We start from the raw sequence: 19,544 nt of genomic DNA, 5'->3' as shown, positions 1-19,544 counted from the left end.
AATACGAATCATCTCGACGTTATATTAAAAATCACCTGACGCAAAACTATGTGAGCACATATTCATTAACTACAAAATAGAATCATTAAAGTTGATTTTAGAAGGCTCAGTGGGTATCGTATCTAACCGCCTCACCTAGTATCACAATATATATATATATATATATATATATATATATATATATATTACAGCAAGATTTAAAGAAATAAAAGAGGTAGAATGCAAACTTAATCGCATAGTTATGCTATAGAAGTAGAATGCGCGATTACGTGATGCCGACGGTAACCGTTTAAATAATGGCGCTATTCGCCATTTAAGGGTCACCTTGTTTGATTTTATTAGCGGTTGTATTAAATCTGTCAGCTAATTCAGATTGTTGTGTATCGAATAAAATTGCTAGAATTATTTCTAAAAATGCTATCCCAAATTAGAAACTTGTGATTGTTAGATATCAAGTAGTGCAGAATTCTCGCTTACCCTCTCTCTGATGTGTCTGCTTTTATTTATCAACACCGTTGCTCCAACAGGCTTTTCAGTCGAATTTCTAGCGATTATTCATAATTCACTGTTTGTATTATAAATCAGTACAGTCGAATGTTATATTGTTGTTTTTATTATTTCCACCGTCCGTGAAATATGTTCACCCGACTGGTGTTGTCCTTTGTTTTAATATAACATGATTCTAATCGTCACGTTGGTATTCGCTGAATGCTGTGCCGGGTCTCTAATGGTATCATTCACCTTTCCGTGCCGTATGGGACGTATATTCAAATGTCGAGTGCAAATTTTGTACCTATATATGCCTTATTATAAAGATTGTGCAAATTTAACCTACACATAGCACACACACGTTCGTCGTGGTGGCGGTATTTGTCGTTGTCGTTGTTGTTGCTGTTGTTGGCAGCTAACACTGGTTCTTTCTTTTAACGCGTTAAAAACAGGTTGACAATGATACGTTTTTATTGGGTAGCGAGGCCAGGCCTGCGCGCTGTGGTTAGCCAAGGACTGTTTTTCTTTTGGTTGACCCCATGGTGGCAACAGCGAATCGGGTTAGAGAGGCCTCGTGATTGCGATAGTGGTGGCGATGGAAACACAACTAGCATGATGATATGAACAAAGTCCACAGCAGCCCCCTCGCCGTTACTCGATTGTACTCACACTGAAACTGCGCATGGGGAAGCCATGGGTACTGTTGTCCGAACTTTTCTTCGTCACTTTGTCCGCGATACCAAGCCTTCTTGGCAAGTCGCTGCTTCAAAACTTCAACGGCAGCGTAACTTTTGCTTCGGGTGCGAACAGGTGAGTGTCATGTGTGCCTCACGAGGCTACGAAGAGGCGGTGGCTCAGCTCAATCGCCTCCAGAGCAACTCGTCGGCCATCGAAGATTCACTGAGAACTCGTCAAGCCCTTGCTCCTCTTGTGTACACGAAATGCACTAGTTATCTGCACGAACTGCGCATTGAGCAGAAGCATTTGACGGCACTGAGGGTAGTCCACGTCAGTGGAACAAAAGGCAAAGGTTCAACGTGCGCATTCACGGAGTCGATCCTTCGATCGTATGGCTATAAAACAGGATTCTACTCCTCACCACATCTTCTTGCCATTCGTGAGCGGATCAGAATAAATGGAAGACCAATTTCTAAAGATCTATTTGCTAAGCACTTTTGGGAGACGTATGACGTCTTACGAGACTTCGAGAGGCGCTCAGGTGAGAAGGTGCCAATGTATTTCACTTTTCTAACGATGATGGCTTTCCGCCTATTTGTCCATGAAAAGGTCCACGTAGCAATAATAGAAGTTGGTATAGGTGGAGAATATGACAGCACCAATGTCGTCGATCAACCGAGCGTTGTGGGAATCACATCTTTGAGCATTGATCATGCAAAGTTGTTAGGAAACACAATTGAAAAGATTGCGTGGCACAAAGGTGGTATCATGAAGTTCTTGGTACCAGCGTTCACAGCGAGTCAACCCCTTGAGGCAATGAGGGTGCTGCAAAAAAAAGCCATTGAGAGGCGTTGTGACTTATACGTCGTTCCGTCTTTACAATTATATGATACTGCTGGTCAGCCTGTACAACTTGGCATTCCTGGTAAAGTTCAACTAGAGAATGCGTCTCTTGCTGTACAGCTAGCACATTTTTGGATAAAAAAGAACGACCCATACCGATTTCCTCAGGTTGAATGGGGAGTTACCCTTCGTGACGATGTGCTCACGCTTGATTATGGTGATACCAGCATGATTTTAGCGCGACCATTTAGTTTGCCCACAGAGACTCTCAAAGGTCTTGAGTCGTGCCGATGGCCAGGCCGGTGCCAACTATTGAATCGCGGAAATGTGGCATATTTTTTAGACGGTGCTCATACAGTTGAATCAATGGAGGAATGTGCTCGTTGGTTTGGCCAATATCACCAGACCAGTTCTTCTCGCCTGAAAGTATTATTATTTCATTGCACAGGCGATAGGAGCAGTGAAGCTCTTCTTGCACATTTGAAGCGCCTATTCTTCGAGATAGCAATTTTTTCACCGGTATGCACCTACATGCAGTCTGCCTTATCTGCTGACAACTCTAACTTCACCCTTAACGGCGATAGGGAGCGTAATAAATGCTTTGAAGATGAAGCAACATTTCTACGTATTTGTAATGGACATCAGCAAGCGCGAACATATACTGTCGACTGTATTGCAGATGCTGTGAAGAAGATAAAAATGATCGCAGAAGAGAAAAAGGCCGAGCACAAAAAGCTCTCCGTGCTTGTAACCGGAAGTCTCCATTTAGTGGGTAACACACTTTCCATAATAGATCCTAGACCAGATTACCTCTAATTGATAATATTTGCTTAAAAATTAAAGTAAGAAAGCTACAGTGATATCGAAGCAATCTATGTAATCGCGTGAGAAGTGTTGGCCCATAATTAGTTCTACCTGGCAAAGTTGCCTCAAAACGTGCAATAGATATGTATCACTGAGATGCTAGATCGATGGCGATGACTGTACTATGGTATGAGTTGCCATGTTTGTTCAATAGGTTGTGCAGTGCGGTGTCTGTAAGCTCTCATCTGTCTTATCTCCTCTCATCCTAGTAGGTAACGTATTCGCTTGGTAATCCTAGGAACACATTGTGGGCTAGGTTCGAACCCTGCCAAGGCACACACTTTTTGTTCTGGGAGCCAGTTCTCTGATGGGATGCCCAACGGCGATGCTGAATGTAAAACTTGGAATATAGATAAAACGAAAACCTGTAGACTAAAGCTATTTTATTCGTATGATCACTAATGGCTAATGATAAAATGAAATTTGTTTTATTGGAATTGTACGTATATGTCCATAATAAAACATAACACAATGATGAAAGTAGAATTTTTAATGCAATGATTTTCTTAGTTGTTATTTTTATTTCGCTACCGTGTAAGGCGCTGGTCGAATTTTGACCTTAATGGTTGTGCGGCGGGCGTCAAAATAAAGCAATTCTGCTAAAACTTTTCAATAATTGTAATTTAGTGTGGGCAACTAAATGAGCAAATCTTAATGGGAGGTGGTTTTTGTCTTTATGGTAATTCTCCTTTTTTGTGTACAGAAGCTGCTTTAACTCGAAGTTCTTTTAAAATCATGAATAGGCTTTGAACATACGTTTAAAATGCGCTAGTATTTAAATGAGTGTTCAGGCAGAGTTATTATGTTCTCGCTGCATTATGGAAACAGGCCATACAGGTGACTATCGGAGATTTATTGCCGCTGCTCTTAATCGTTACAGATCTTGCAAGCCAATTCGCCAAGCGAAGCAAATTCACACTAAAAAAAGGCGGATCCAAAGCAGGGCATATCGAAATACCCTTTTTCCTTCCAGATCCCTGTTATTCACACGCTCAATTGTTAAAGCGTCGTGGGAAAGTAGCATCTTCAGTGGAGTTGGTCTTTTAAAAAAGAGTCAGGTATAGCATCGACGCTACATATTGCGGATCTATTCTCTGCTAGGTGGTCGAACTGGTGTCGCTTTCGACACTGCCTAATTTTTCTGAAGCAAGTGCTACATTAGGTAATTTAATTATAGCATTATCTTGACTGTGAAAGATGGGAAACAAAAAAAGGTGAATCTAAAGAATGACTTCGTATAAATCTATTGTAGCATTCTCTCAAGGAAACAGAATCTAGTTTTTTGATGAATACCTGCAATACTAGTGGCGGAAGGAAAAGCTCTTTTGAAAAAAGTCATTATATTATTAAGGTAGCTCTACACCAGTGGTGCATAGTCACTCGAGTATTACTTTCGTGATTTGGGTAATCTCGATTTGACACGCATTTGTCTCTATAACTCTTTCACTGGCATTTTTCAAGTCGACTGTACAAGCGCAAACCATAGAAAATTATAGAGCAGCGTATAAATCAGTCCGTAAAATATTTTGCTGGGTAGTTTTCTTCGTAAAATATTGCGTTTTCCAATTACTCTTTGAAAAAGAATTGCATCTTGTTGAATCTGCTATTTAGTTGTCATTGGCGTTATGGTTTGATGTGTACGATCCCTTATTCAATCCTTATGATGGTTGCGGGGTCGGCTTCCCTTTACGCAGCCTGAGTCCAGACAAGGACTCTCCTCCGAAAAGAAAAGAACAAAGCGAAGGAGACCCCTTCAAAGCCTGCAACGCATTTGTCTTTTGTGGGTGTCTCAGGCATATTAGACGATTAGCACGCCAATAGGCCCTGTTTTGAGTGAGAATAATTTCTCCGGTCCTGTTAAATAAATAGCGGTAGCAAACTCAAGCTGACCTAAAAAAATACGCCCATGACCCAATGGCAAACAGAGCAAACGGCTATTCTCAAAATGGTCCACGGTGAGAGGCTTTAAAAGCTGACTAAAAAGGTTCGGAAATAAATTAACTTACTCTCTAACACAAATTTCTGCGAGCCACAGGAAGTTTCAAAGCTGTTTATTCCAAATTGAAAAGCTCAGATGCTTGCTAGCTATACTTGGAGAGAGGCGTGGATGACTCTTTGCACACGTTAGCTCAGTATTGGATGTTGACCCGTATACGGCTAACTTCTGTGAATGCCAATATTCATAAGGCCCTCATAGGAGGACTAAGAATTGCCCGCACTACCCTGCGTACATTTTCCGCTCTCTTGATCGAGAAGCAGACTCGTGGTAAGCGGCGCATAGCACTCCCTTTAACCAGCTTTTAGTACTAATTAACGAAGGCTTCAGGCTCGCATGAGTTGAATATGATGTATAATTAATCGATTAAATTTGTATTATGGTACATTTTAGTCAGCATAATGATTATATCCATCGGGGAGCTATCAACTCGCAGGGTCTAGCAATAACAAACTTTCAGTGACAAGCGTCTATGAGTTTGTTTAAAGGTGCGCAGCGTTCCTTCTGGTCGCTCATAACAAATACAAAGCCTAAGGCAGTGGGTAGTATGAATAATTAGCTTAACTGAAAAAGTTTTTAATTTAGGAACTAGGGTTAGGGAGCCTCTTCACATTAAATAAGGCAATATGGGTTGTATAGAAGGGTCATTTACCTGCGATTAAGGATATGCGCGATCTTTCATCGGTACCAGCTCGCACTAAAAGCCAGCTGTCGGATGATAGCGAATAATTAATAAGCACAAGTTGTTTGTCGGACATTAACGGAGCTAAATGAAAGAGGGATTTCGAAAAGTTGAGACACGTTTTAGATGGTTCTTTTAAGACAACAATTATTTGGTAATAAATGCCAGCTCCAACGCGGTCATTTGTATTGTGCGTCCATCTCAACTGTAAGCAACAGTTCAGTTTCAGCAGACGACCTGGATTGTATACAGGCAATGGATTTAGCCGCGAAAAATTCAACATCACCGCTTTACAATACCTAGATATTCTAGTTATCGAGAATCCGTCGTGTAACACAAAATCGCGTGTTGCCAGAGAGTCCAAACAATGCTTTTACAGCGATGCAGTGTAGGGAGTGCCTACGGGAAGATAACATATCTTGTAGCTGTTTGAGCACAACGGTTCACATTTCAGAGACAACGACAAATTGCCGTTAGCTAGACTTCAACGTTTCGTATCCTTTACCCAGTAAAAGATAGAAATATTTTGAAAGCTATTGACGATGAGGCAGCTAAATCGATGTAATATGGGTACACGCAAAGAGCAACTATCGCTTAGTGGTAATAAACCAATATTCGCAATCCACACAAGTGAGACTATGCAAAAACCTATCCTCGGACCCCGTGATGTAGAGGCCTTAAACGACGTGTTTGCGCAAGGACCAAATCTGTTAACGGACGTTATTGAGGTCCTTTTACAATGCTGGAAAGGAAAGTTCCTCGATACAGTGGGCATTTAAAGATTTTACTTAATTTGAAATTGTTTCCACCACAAGATACTCCTGTGATTTATGGGGTACCTGGACAATGAGGATGATTCGAACGCGCCGATGAGAAAATTTTAGGCTTCAGTTTTGGGGTTCGGTTACATTTCCAATTCGTGGTTTAATTTAGAAGACGAAATGCAGAATGTCTAGAAGATAATGATTTTCTGGTGGAGATTGCGAATTTATTCTAGGCGGGTGACATAATGTTTTACGTCGAGAGTTGCAACGAAGCCAAGCAAAGAATACAGCTTTTGAAGAGGGTGCTTAATAATGGATGTTTTCTTTTAGACGATCAAAGCTCGTTTATTGATTCCTAAGTAGACAAAGTGTCAATCAGAAATAAAACGTTCCAGTTTCTAGGTGTTAGTTGAAAGCGAGTTTCCGACCTGCTGAGTGTCATGTTAAAATGCTGACGCTGAAAACGCGTCCTATTCTTTGGCTGAATTGTTTGACTCGTTAGAAATTTCGGCATCGGTCGCAGTTAACGCGAACATTGCCCTCTAAAAATTATGGCTAAATAGAATTGACGCAGACAAAATAGTTTTTCTGAATGTTCAACAAACTATTCTATGGTCGCAGTCAGCTAAAATATCTGAAGGAACGCCAGACGTTTTCCAGAAAGATGGCATGCCAGTTCATAATGGCCGGCTAACACGACACTCGCTGCTTGAAAATAAGTTGGGCAAGTTCTGGAATAAACATACACGTCTGCCCAAATCTGTACCCACATAATTATGTATAGTGCATCATTAACCAAGAATCCAGCGAGTCTCAACATGATAACGTCCACTTACTTAATCATTTTAACAAGATGATATTCACAGATTTGCAAAGAGAACGTATGAAACTAGTCTATGAGTAGTTTCGGCCTCGAATCGAGATGTCATCGCAGTGAATGGGCTGTACCGAACACAGAAACATAACCTATACATAGAGATATTTCTATTATTTGACGCTAAAAAGAAAAAAAAATTAGAAGCCCTTTACGGGAATATTCGATGATTTTTTCCCGAGCTATCCTGCTTTCGTTCTTGTTGATTTTTGGCCACGTACGACAATTAGTACTCGTCGACCGAGATGGCGCTGCTCGTGTAAAGTGTCGTCAGTTGAATACTGTGAATAGACTTGTTACCCTTTCCTTTTGTCTGGTCGTTGTTTTGGGCGACGGCCCTGTGGAAAGGGCTGTGAGATGCGGTGACGGCATAGATCGTAATCAACGAAGACGAAAAAAAAACCAGCGTAACTCATGGACATTATTGTTGAATTGTCGCATCATCCAGAAGATTTATGAGCTTTTAAATTTTCTAACACCATACTAGAGTTAAATTACAGACAAGTGTTATAGAATAGGATCTTCCAACAGGGCCATCGTTGGCTATTGAAGCATCCGCGCATCTGTAGCATCGATCCAATGTCTGTTGCAGGTATCAGGACTCGAATACGAGCTGAAACTCTACAAGTTTAAATGTAGGTCTCTTTAATTATACCTAACACCTGTTACTATTTCGATTATCTCGCAGCGATTTTGGGCTACCTGTACTTTTAGACAAGAGTTGATTCCACATTTTCCCACACACCGCAAAGTAGTCGTTCAGAATCTCGTCTCAGCTGAAGTGTGATTTGAAGAAGTAAATGGAAAAAGTTAGGCAGAGACGATGTTGACAAACCTAGGAGTCATTGCTGTTTTTCATTGTCTTCATTTTATTTCCATTAGTATGTACTTATACTATAGAATCTGCGCATTCGATGTAATAAGGCTCTGAAAACACAATTTTTTAGATTAATTATTACTTCGTATTATATAAAGGGAAAAAAAAAGCTGAATTTTGAGATAATTGAAGATGTTTTCTGTGTATATCGTGTTCAGACTAAGTGGAATTAAAAGGCCAAAAACTTCTCCTGTTCCAGTTGTGCTTCATTTCTTTGTCAATGCAATGGAAGCAATAAAAGCAGAGTTCAGTCAAATGGCTCTATAAATAAAAAAAAAAAAACCAACGTATCGTTCAGTGTAATATAATAGTTCTGAAAAACATTTTAGGAAGAAAATTTTAGCCGTTCAGATTTTTTTATATATAATACTTATAAATACCTCGATAACTAGTATTGATACGCAAATGCCAAAATACGTTATACGGGTGGTTAGTACGTAACACAGTTAATTGTCAGGACCGTTTTTTGCTGAAAACCACACATATATATATATATATATATATATATATATGGGACGCCTAGGTCGTAGTGACAATGCAATAGTGTCGGCACTGTACCTCGTATTTGTTCAGTAATACGTAGGACTTAAACGTTATTGGTGTGCCACAACACTCGGCTGCACTATTCACATATATATCCTAACATATAGTCTAGGACAATTTACACTTTCGATGGTTCTTTCAAAATGTCAATCCTGCATGCCTGCAATGACATCCCTTTAGGGACCGACCAAGGTTTGCTGTGAGAAAATTATTTTATCATCCATAGCATTGTTGTGCCGTTCTTGAAACAGAGCCGTTATGTTCTGTTTGCTCGAACCGAATCGGTTTCCACTGCTGAAACTACGCCCCTTAAACCTTGGACGTACGCACCCCGGCATTTTCTGTAATCGATCGTCTCTTCAGTTGCAGGTTTCCTTGAATGAGGGCAGACGTTAGAATCTCTTTTCGATCCTTAAAATTCTGAACTTCGGCGACCTTCACACGGAGCTACCGTCTTTTTGACCCGAAAGAATACGCCGGCCAAAGCACTTCAGTACCCGCTGTACAATTTACATGAAATCTTTAAGAATAATTGCAGTTTCAGTTTTTGAACTCGCACAATCGGCGACAGCGACGTTCGGCTCAGTATAGAAGGCAGCTCATGAACATGTGTCCAGAAACATCTGTTGCTGCGTCAAGTCTACTAATAGCTTCGTTCAGACGAGAGTGTGCCCGTTGTCATCGTCCATCTCAGTACCTTTCATCTCTGTAGTGGGCACCGTCAAGAGCTTTGCGGCCGACACAGGTCCTTTATTACGTACCACGAAAATATTAACGATGGTGCCTCAGTTTGGGCCGATCCTCTACATCACAGAATTTTGAGTTACATCGCACGTTGGTTGATTTTGGTGACGGTTCGACTTCAGCCATACCTCGATGTATTCGCTAGCCGTCCGCAAGCTTTGTTAGGACTATGAAGTCAGGTGCGAAGTACTTTGCAAATCGTCACATAGGCATGATTCTACTAGGTCGTCTAGGAATATCTTAAACTTAAAAGGCGACCCAATGCGGTCCAGTACAAAGGATTTGTTCTGGGTGAACGATGATCTTTTTGGTCTCGCAGGTAACATTCTAACGCGTGACGTAATGCTTTCCGTAAAAACCGCTCGAACAGGCGAACCTTGAACTCTTACCTCAGTCTCATGTTATTCGCAACGGACTCCAACCAGTGTTGGGTTAGGACTTGCAGAAATCCATAAACAAGCCCGAACATATGCTTAAATGACCAACCGTAGACGCCTGCCACTATACTCGGCATCCTAATCCATTACGCAGATCTCAAGTAACTAAGCGGTGATGGACTCGCCGGTAACGCAACTTCCTTCACGCTCTTTGTCAAACGATCAATGACCATTTTTAGCGATTGCAGCTTCAACTACTTTCCTGGCAACCAGCTTCTCTTCCTGCTCGCCTCTATTAGTTGGAGAAATGACCCACTAGTACCGGCGCTCGCTTTATACCTTGTGCTTGTGTTGCAATATATATATTTAGATATATTATCGGTATGCGCCGTCGTTATTGCAAAAGCATATATCCCATCAGAACCTACCTTGACAATGGAGTTTTAAGAGGATCCCAAGAGGAATGATCTCTAGAATAAGTATACAGCAAGTTGAATAACCACTGCAATCGAGTTTAAGTTTATGAGGCCATTAGCGGTATCACAGCAGGTTTAAAAATAAAAAATGTCCCTTTTTGTATTGTTGTACTTTCGTAATAGTGACTTCATTTGGTTGATTCCTCATGTTAGACGCGTATGTTCGACTGAACACATTATGTAATGGAATCTAGTAAGTTATAGTTTAAAATTATTAACAAATACGCAATATCCTTCTACAGTGATCAAGAAACTTCGCATGGACTCGATCTGGTCATACTGACGCCGACATATTTGACAAAAAATCTTAGTCACAAATAATTATTACATTAATTTCAATATTCTTAATAATATCTTTTCTGATGCAAACAGAAACGGTCTTTCATTATAGATGATGGAGAAAAAGCCGAAGGAATCATGGCCTTATGGCTGGCGTTCTCAAACTTGCCATATTTAATACATGGTGACGTTAAATTGCTTAGGATGATGCGCTACATATCTCGAAAAACCGGACTGCCCGGTTCATACAGATGCTATGCTTGATCAGATTGCTCAGCTTGATCTAATCGGGCCGCAAGCGAATGATCTCTGGTGAGTGCCCGAAACCAGAACAATTTCGATAAAAAAAAACCTTTGCGCTGCACTGAAGTCTGTAACAATGACCATTTTAATAATACACCTTTCTATGCCAAAAAGGATTTGCGCTTGAAACTCGAATCGATTTTTTTAGATTACATACATAACTTAACTAACTTAATTTTTTTACTGATCAAAAAGAAGGGCCTCTCTTAGCTGTGATGACAGAAATCCTGTGAAGCTTCAGTACTCATATCAGAAAAATGTGAGCATGAGATTAATATGTTTATAGTTATGAAAATTAGGTACGTTTGTATTGCAATTGAATTTAAAGGCTGAGTGAATTTAAAAAGGACGGTGAAGGCGATCCTTTTTTGGAAAGTAAGACCTTCCTGAAGTGCAGTAGAATGTTGAATATGTGTACTCTCAAACTTATGGAACTGATTGTACAATATATAAAAATAAGTTTATTCTGAAAGTTCAGTTTCAAAGCTAGTTTTTCAAACCCAGCTTTTCAGTTGCTTTTGTAGAAATAAATAGCCTGCATAGCGTTTTGAGCAAGGTTGTGGCCTACGCTTTTTTAAGTATTAAAACAATAAATTGGTTCTCCTACATAGGTGGAACTACATACATTTTGGTATCGAAAGCCCGCTAATTCTACTACGTTTGCCGGTTTGGATAATCTATTGAAGCCCCTACCTGCATGGCTAAAAGATAAATTCTCTGCTATCGGGGATAACAGATGTTGCTAGCTAACAGGTCATCAACTCAGGTAGAAACCTTAATAAAATTGGATAAGCAATCGTCTCTTCCTGCTGCTTACCGTCTCACGGAGTTTTGCGTTAAATGATTATGCATGCATGTATTATACAAAACATGTTTGTCTTTTGGTGTAAAATTTGGTATACGCATACGTTGGTTCAAAATTCGGGAGCATGGAGGAAATTCAGCTCGTTTTTCTTTTCTAAGAAAAACGAATTTAATCGAAGATGGAGATGAAAGAAACGCAAAGGGGTAAAGCAAGCGAAGACCGGGTCGGGATCTTTTTGAATCCAGTCTAGACCGATCCTTCACAGGCAACAAGGGGTGTTAATGCAATTTGAACACATGCGGTATTCTTAGTTTTCTAAGGCAAATGAGGAGGGCAAGCGGAATAAAGCTAGGAGAATGCTTGGGGCGCAGCACCCATCAAATGGCAAATAAACTGTGAGAATAGGTGATCATCACTCTTCTCTCTCATCCATCGGATGAGAGAGAAGAGTGATGAAGTGAAGGAAAAGACGTAAAAACAATAACAAAAGAAAGAAGCCCGTTAGAATACCTGGACCGGAGGTGTAAAAAACCTAAAAAGAGATATGAAAAAACAATCGAAAAGCAAGTTCCAGCATATGGCGACGCGAAATAGCAAATGCGTATTTTAGGGTGCCAGTTTGGAAGAGACCCAAGATGTGATAATTGCTTAACTAACGGAAATAATAAATAGGTGCAAGAAAAGAAATGTCACGTACTTATAGCAAGCTCGATGCCATACACTGGAGATAATGTTCAAGGCTACTTTTAGGGCGCGAGAAAGGTAAACGAAAAAGGTTTACCGAAAAAACAAAGTGAATATTTGCCTCTGAGGTCTACCGAACATTATAGGAACGCTTAAAGGAACTAGATGGATGACCGAAATAGTGTGCTGAGTCTGGTTGCGGAGATGTGCCAATTCAGAAGTGCGGTGCATAAGGATAATAAGCGTATTAGGCAGGCAAATTAAAGGAAAGAGGCATATCAGAAAGCATACTGTCAGACCTAAACGCCGAACGATCCGTTTACGACGCTTCTAATATTACGATGTTCGTAAGGCAGACAGAGGAACATAAGCTGGCCAGTTTTCACTAAATGTTTTAATAGAAAAGGAAAGAGATACAAAGAAAAAAAGCAGGCGTGAATAGAATCGTTTCTATCAAAGCAGTAGCTACGCTGAGCACTGAAGGGGATCCCGAAAAGAAAAATAAGGGAAGTCATATAATAATACCTCGGTGAAAGCCGTTGGAAAACAAGGAAAAAGTTGCGCCTAAATTAGAGAACAGTGTATGTGGGAGAAACAGGGGAAGCGACTGATCTAATAAATACTAGCAATGATGTATCAAGACGGAATTATTCAAAGCGATCGAGGCGACAACATGAAAATAAATGATGAAGTACAAAAAATATTCTAGAAGGATAGCGAGGTTAAAAAATAAGCCGTATAACTGGGGATGTGGAACATACATCAGACCGCAGCTTAGTTGACAAGATACGAAAGGAGCGTGTTCGTTGGACATTGCATAGGAAACAAGGCTGGTTTTAGTACATCTGAAAAGAGATACAAAAGGCATATATGTATATATATATACAAAGTAAAAAGACCCATATATAAATTAAGTAAATACTTTTAAAATTAATATTTGAGGAAATAGAAAACAGGCTAACAGAAACGTAAATAGACACAACAAAAAAGTGCAACGCAGAAGATGACGATAGTTAACTGAATAGGTAAATCCTGCATTTTTGTGTATCTGCAGTCTCTTTGGCATTGCATCACGCTCTAGCATGAAATAAGCCTGTCTATTCTACGACCTATAATTCTGAACTCCGATGGGCAGACACAAGCTACCAACTTAGTCGGCTCGAATTTCTCTCTCTTTAACGCTTTTTTGCCCTGCCCAATTTAGGTGGGTTTCCGAGTGCACCAAATTTCAACACGTGAAATGCGCAAGACTAGCTTATGGTACCAGTCCAGTCATCACTGAAGTAAGCCGCCACTACTAGATAAAGCTAAATGGGACACCCAAGCGAAAAAACAAAAACAAAAAGAACCTACTGAACATACATAGATAAAAAAAAAATGTAAATCCAAGGATATTAGAAGTAGGTACAGAGAGTTCAGAGATAGTTCAACCGCACAAAACATCGTTGTAAAACTATCATGAGGAACGTAAAAGGCGTAAAAATTGGATACTGGAATGGTAGCGTAGAGGAAGCAATAAAAAGGACAATAAGTACGAAAAGTCTACGAAAGCAGGATAACAGGCAACAGGGGAAAAAAACAAAATATTATTATAAGACGACATACAGATTGGCGGCTTCATAAATCCCGCACGCAGTAAAAAAGGTGAATACTAAGTAGTTTAAAAAGCAGTAGGTCTACAAATGGCTCAAGATTTTGGGTTGTATTAAGAGAACAAGAAAAAAACATGCTTTGTTATGGAAACAAATCAAATTATAGAAACGTTATTGGTGTACGGGGAAGCTTGGAGTTAACAACGAACAGGTAACGAAGATTATAACGCGCGGCGGGGAAAACATACCGGCAGCCTGCAAGAAAGGAATAGCATTTCTGTTACCAAATAAAAAAGTAAATAATCGTGCATTAAGAACAATTATCCTTTTCGATAACGATTATACCATATAACATTTTTGAGTAAATAATCGATGATCGAATGAAAGAAATTATATCTATTGGAGAATTGCAACGTAAGCTTCGTAAGGGACGTACAAAGATTAGGCATAAGCGTCTTTCTACTTAACTTCAAATAAAAAAACTATTAAGCAAACGAGCCTTGAGGAAATAAGAATTACTGCATACCTAGATCTAAAGATAGCCTATGTTTCAAGAGGTAATGACAGATTTTTCAAACAGTAGTGGATAAAAACTGTTATATTATTTAAAATTAAATTATTATTTAAAATTTTAATTACATTAAAATACAATACAAGTTTGAAGAAAGGGAAAAAGGGTAAACGATTTTATGATAGAAGAAAGAATTACTGCTACAAGACTTGATCTTCTCCTGGTGCCTTATACTGACAGGAGTAATCGCCAAAGACAGCCTAGAGAGCCTGGCTAGATATATATTTGACGTTTCTCTAACTGACGTTCGATGATGCGACGGGGTAGCCGTATCAGCAGCTTTTGTACCTCATTGATCAACGTTGAGATCTGCAACAAGTATTGGCTAAAGTGACTGTCCTTTTATGAATACAACAACGCAGATTGGAATATACGCATTAACCGCTTAGGTTTCGTCGGTCGGCAGAAAAATACATACTACAAAAATAATAATAGAATCAGAGGTAAAGAGCCACAATAGGCTAGGAATTGTAGGTATCTTAAAGTAATAATAAGAATAGAGCGCGCAAAGAAATTTGAAAACGAGGAAAAAACCAGGAAGCTTAAAGGTGAAAAAGGAACAGAGATATGGCTTAAAGTTATGCCCATTTTTACTTATCTTAATGTATCCAACAAATACTAATAGCTGCAAAGGACCAACTCTGTTTTTTTCCCGTGACATTCGTTTACTGTATAAAGAGATAGGCAGCGTAATCTGGGTGACTAATGCGTATCTGTGAGTGCGTTGCTATGGCAACAAACAACGAATGAGCATGCAGCTATTGCTAATGGAGGCAAAAATTGTCGCTGCGGTGATGGGATGATTGTGTAGTTGCTACGGTGTTTCATAGCTCTTTTGCAGAAACCCCAGATAAGCAGTCGAGCAAGACTCATCCGGACTAAACGTTAGTGGGAGAAATTCCTTTATTCCCCGCCTAAGAAATGATTCTGAGGCCTATTCACCTAGCGAAAATAGCCAAAAGCATTAAGTAGGCAAAAAGCAAATGACAAAACTTCGAAATTGTATAAAGACTATAATCAACAGAAACAAGATCTTTTATAATTAATTTGTTTGAATTGTAAGCAGCGTATCAGAGATAACGTAAACAACAGAAAGTGTCATCGTACAAGAAATATTGTTTCAAACTAAGTTACCATGGTGACGCTTCTACAATCTCTTATTTTGTTCTAGCATGCCCAGATCCGTATCCTGGATTTCTAGTACATGACTAACGCAGTGGCAGCTTTCCCGCTATGAAGAAATTTTTTGAGCTCACTTGCTGGCTAGTATTAGTACCCATTTCGAAAACAATTTGGCTGGGCATAGCGGATGCATGGGTAATAAAAATGTTTGAATCAATAAAAAAAGACGCACACACATAATACAGCCCTCACCGATGAGTGCTACCATAAGCTACCTAGTGTATTCTAGCAACCCTTGTATAAATTAAAGCTTACATCATTAAAGAGTTTCGGATAATAAACCGTTGTTTTGCAACATTGGACGCATTCATTATTGCCATGCGCACTCTAAGTAATGTAGAAGCAAAAACAAGGACAGAAGAGACCTGTTGAGAAAATAAGGCGAACATTACAGAAGTGTACATAAATGACATCATAACAGGTTTATTGCTTTAATTAATTTATTAGCTCTCACAAAAGGTCTTGCTTTACGCCTAACAAAGTAACGACCTACAAAAATTCAATCACACTTGCCTAATGTTATATGCGACAATAGTAACAAGTGGATTAACAAGTTTTCCACATCCCCTGCTAGATATTTACAAGGTAAAGACATTGAGCGTGACCTCCCCTCAATCTGCCAGGAAGAGGATGCGATCTACTTCTGCTTAGGCTTCTCATCGGAATTTAGGATAGTCTCCGGTGTACAGATCCTAAAAAAGAGTCCATGATGCAATCATTATCGTAAGGCCACAAACGAATGCGTCATCAAAGATCGTCGTTAGAGTTACGCATTACCAGACAAAAACGGCATGACCCTTATAAAAGCCTTGTTTTGAAACCCGGCTTTTATAGTAAATCTAATATTTATTTATTTCAAGCTCATTGGACAAAGCTTGGGTTAGTGTTTAAGTTGTTTTTGTTAGGAAACCCAAAAATCTTACCTGTCTATAAAACAATCAAGCTTATAGTTGAGGTACCTTGCAAAAAATCCGCCCAAGAGGTTACCCAACCAATATACAACAAAATGCTCAAAGTAGCCATGAGGTCCACAGCCAAACATAAGAGCTGAAGCCAAGATACCGTTGAAGTATCCACCAGTAGAATTGAGACCTGCAAAGTCGACCCAATGTCAATAGATAATAAAATGTGAGCAATATACATACATATATATATATATATCCACGTTACCAGTATTTGAATCCGACTGATCCGAACCGTTCAGTGAAGACATATCAAATATGCTTGTTTCGTAACATACGGGATAGAAGGCAGTTCAATGATTACACCTAAATGATGGTTGTCCAGTTCAAGCTTATGATAGCCGGTTTTTTGATAAAAATACATTAACTTATAGCGTCCGCCTAGTTCCCACGTTCGATATGACCAGAACAGCGCTTCCAAATAGGCACAGACCTTGATTTCGGAAAAATACGTCGAGTTCTTACATTTATTTGGCAATTTTCGGATGTAATTGTGATTTGTTTTCATATGGTTAGAATGTAATGAGGTATGTCCGTGCGGGAGTTAGGATGGATGAGCAGAGGTAGCGAAAAACGCAAAAAAAATACCAGATCAAGGTCACAGCTATGTTCTAACGGAAGACTGGGAGTAAGTGTAACGGCGTGGAAGCTTGGAACACGGCAAAGATGGTTTCGGGCGTCCAACCTGCATGGACATATGAGGCAAAAATTGACTCATTGGATTCGAACTCACTCTCTAGAAGTATTATCGAGACGCACGCTATATGGCAATGGCAATTGATCAACCCTTCGAATAGACTAATTGGGTAATTGCGCCAATGTAACGGTGTCGGCAATGTTGATTGACTTAGAAAAAGAGAACTGTTGTGACGGGATAGTTGCAAAGGTATAGCACAATCGATGCTGAAACATACCAAAAGAATCACGCTTGTCTAGCCGTAATAGCAATTAGATTCGTCCATGTTAAGACAGAGTGATGAAACATATTATGTGGGATACGAAAGGCTAGGTATAATATCAACGAATTAGATCAACCAAAGGCGTAGGATGTAGCCTGCGGCTCCATCCAGTTATTAGCTAATACTGAATGAGAAAGAACCAGCTTCTAATAATAAAATGAAAGCGTCCTTTCAATTGCAAGATAAGCGTAACATCCTGACGCGTACGATTACCGAGAGTCACTATTTCCTAATGTAGAGGCAAACGTACCGACGAGACAAAGGATAACAGTCACAACTGAGTTGATCCATAACGAGGTTTTTTCAGTCCAATATAGAGAGCGCAGGACGAAAAAGCGCGACACACAGGATAGAGACGCCTCCATCAGAAAACCCCAGCCAATGGTCGTCTGCGAAAATAACAAACACAGTTAAACAACATTAAACTATAATTATTTTGAATGCGGCTACGATACGTTAAACATATTGGTCCAACCGAAAGCTGCAGCTAAGGAATGTGAGCATTCACTCAGGTAGGTCCGTCTTGAAAAATTGGAAGGAGTTCTAAATGAAAATACGGTATACTTCGCACAACGTAGTAGCGCGGTGAGGACTGCTCGCGGAAGACGTCCTCAATATGTACACTAGCGCGTTAGCTGATGTTCACTGATGCTTCTACCTAAATTGAGGGAACATCGAAGAATCTCTGTTCACACAACCAATAAGCGATGTTAAGCAGAAATCAGTTGTGTAGGCGTATGCGATCAAAGAAGCGTTGTTAGTTAGATTTTAAATACAAATTTATTGGAATAATAGTAATGACTTTGGTTTTACTTCCAGGATATGTTAGGTTCAGCGATGGCCGTACTATTGCTACTACTGCGAAAAGTATATCTCCAAGAACTCGGAGAAAGAAATGGGTAAACTGTTATTGAAATTCAATAATAATAATCATACGTACCATAAGACTACTCTGACACTCTTCGGTGGTCATAATTTTATGCTGTTCGATCAGATGCAGACCCCAGATCTGTTGGATGTATCTAAAAATGAACACAGATATTTTGTAATATAGTAATACATTGTCACAGAACGAAATTATGCGATGAGGCTCATTCTTATGTTAATGGCTTCTTAAGCAAACAAAGTTCACAGTGAAATCTATGTGTGTTTCATGATGAGCCCTTCCACACGTGTCACTGATTAGCGCGGATTTGGAACTAGATCCATAATTTTTTCTATCGAAGGCGCTATCGGCGTAGTAACCCATTTTCTTATGCTTCAGGTGTGTGCTATGGATCTCAAAAAAATGTGGTTTTAACAGATCTGTTCCATTTGCTATAGATTACATATAATAATGGCATTACATATGAGACCTCCCTTTAGAACGACGAAAATCGTAGTGCGATTTAGCGTCTGTGAAAACCTTTCTCCGAACTTCTATATATCATATATATGCACACGAAGCGCTTAGGTACCGCAAATTTTAATTACCATTAAGCTAGGCACCTACTTCTAGATTGTTGGTATCAGCTTGTTGATTTTTATAAACTTTTTTTGCAATATAAATAGGCCTGATGGATCGGGGTGGAGAGTGGACACATTGACTTACGTTCCGGCTGCGACGGCTCCGAGAATCTGACCGAGTATTCGTGGTTTATAGTCTCCAGCTCCATAGCCAAAGAGTAAATCTTCTACAGGACCGTTCGGGCACGCTTCCGCATCTCCAAAGTGTTTGCCCCACCAGAGACACCACAGTAGTAAGAAGATGGTGTATGCAATCATCCCGTGCCGTTCGTATACGATACCTAAACTCAATCCATATCCAACCACGAGCGAAGCAGCAACTAAACAAAGCTATACGCCATTGTATCAGAATATAACGTACTCGGAAAACCAAAAGGTAAATATAAAACATGCGAAGGTGGTTTCTTACGAATCAAGCAATCGGTCTAACCGTAGATACGTGCTTCGCTCGGGCGAGCTGCATAGATACAAGGCTTTCTGTTTAAGCCAATGCA

General features: G+C 39.7%; 2 protein-coding genes across 14 annotated transcripts in view; one reads left to right on the top strand and one right to left on the bottom strand.

The window, feature by feature from the left end:
- AQP (aquaporin) overlaps window positions 1-19,544 on the bottom strand; it is a 33,836-nt gene that overhangs the window by 1,872 nt on the left and 12,420 nt on the right. For 6 of the 13 annotated variants that reach the window (XR_015318986.1, XR_015318988.1, XR_015318989.1 and 3 more), the window contains 5 exons: window positions 19,136-19,370; window positions 18,485-18,566; window positions 17,795-17,933; window positions 16,547-16,715; window positions 478-13,123 (listed from right to left, as the gene is read on the bottom strand). Coding sequence is in view for 3 of the 13 variants with exons in the window: in XM_086977242.1 (XP_086833368.1) it covers window positions 13,040-13,123; window positions 16,547-16,715; window positions 17,795-17,933; window positions 18,485-18,566; window positions 19,136-19,370 (709 nt within the window). In the remaining 10 variants the exon portion in view is untranslated. Of the gene's footprint in view, window positions 1-477; window positions 13,124-16,045; window positions 16,316-16,546; window positions 16,716-17,794; window positions 17,934-18,484; window positions 18,567-19,135; window positions 19,371-19,544 lie in introns of those variants that run through there. The other 7 variants (XR_015318991.1, XR_015318985.1, XR_015318984.1 and 4 more) reach the window with 7 other exon arrangements.
- Window positions 1,183-3,375, top strand: LOC111252747 (putative folylpolyglutamate synthase). Its single transcript, XM_086977241.1, has one exon. The coding sequence runs from the start codon at window positions 1,183-1,185 to the stop codon at window positions 2,824-2,826; it is 1,644 nt and encodes a 547-aa protein (XP_086833367.1). The 3' UTR covers window positions 2,827-3,375.

This window comes from Varroa destructor, unplaced genomic scaffold (genome assembly GCF_002443255.2).
Source record: "Varroa destructor unplaced genomic scaffold, Vdes_3.0 BEIS01000001.1, whole genome shotgun sequence".
Taxonomy (NCBI): Eukaryota; Metazoa; Arthropoda; class Arachnida; order Mesostigmata; family Varroidae; genus Varroa; species Varroa destructor.
This window is presented reverse-complemented; position numbering and strand designations above follow the sequence as displayed.

Excerpts from the sequence above, each read along its gene's own strand:
- LOC111252747 (XM_086977241.1), top strand. The coding sequence starts at position 1,183 with ATGGGTACTGTTGTCCGAACTTTTCTTCGTCACTTTGTCCGCGATACC.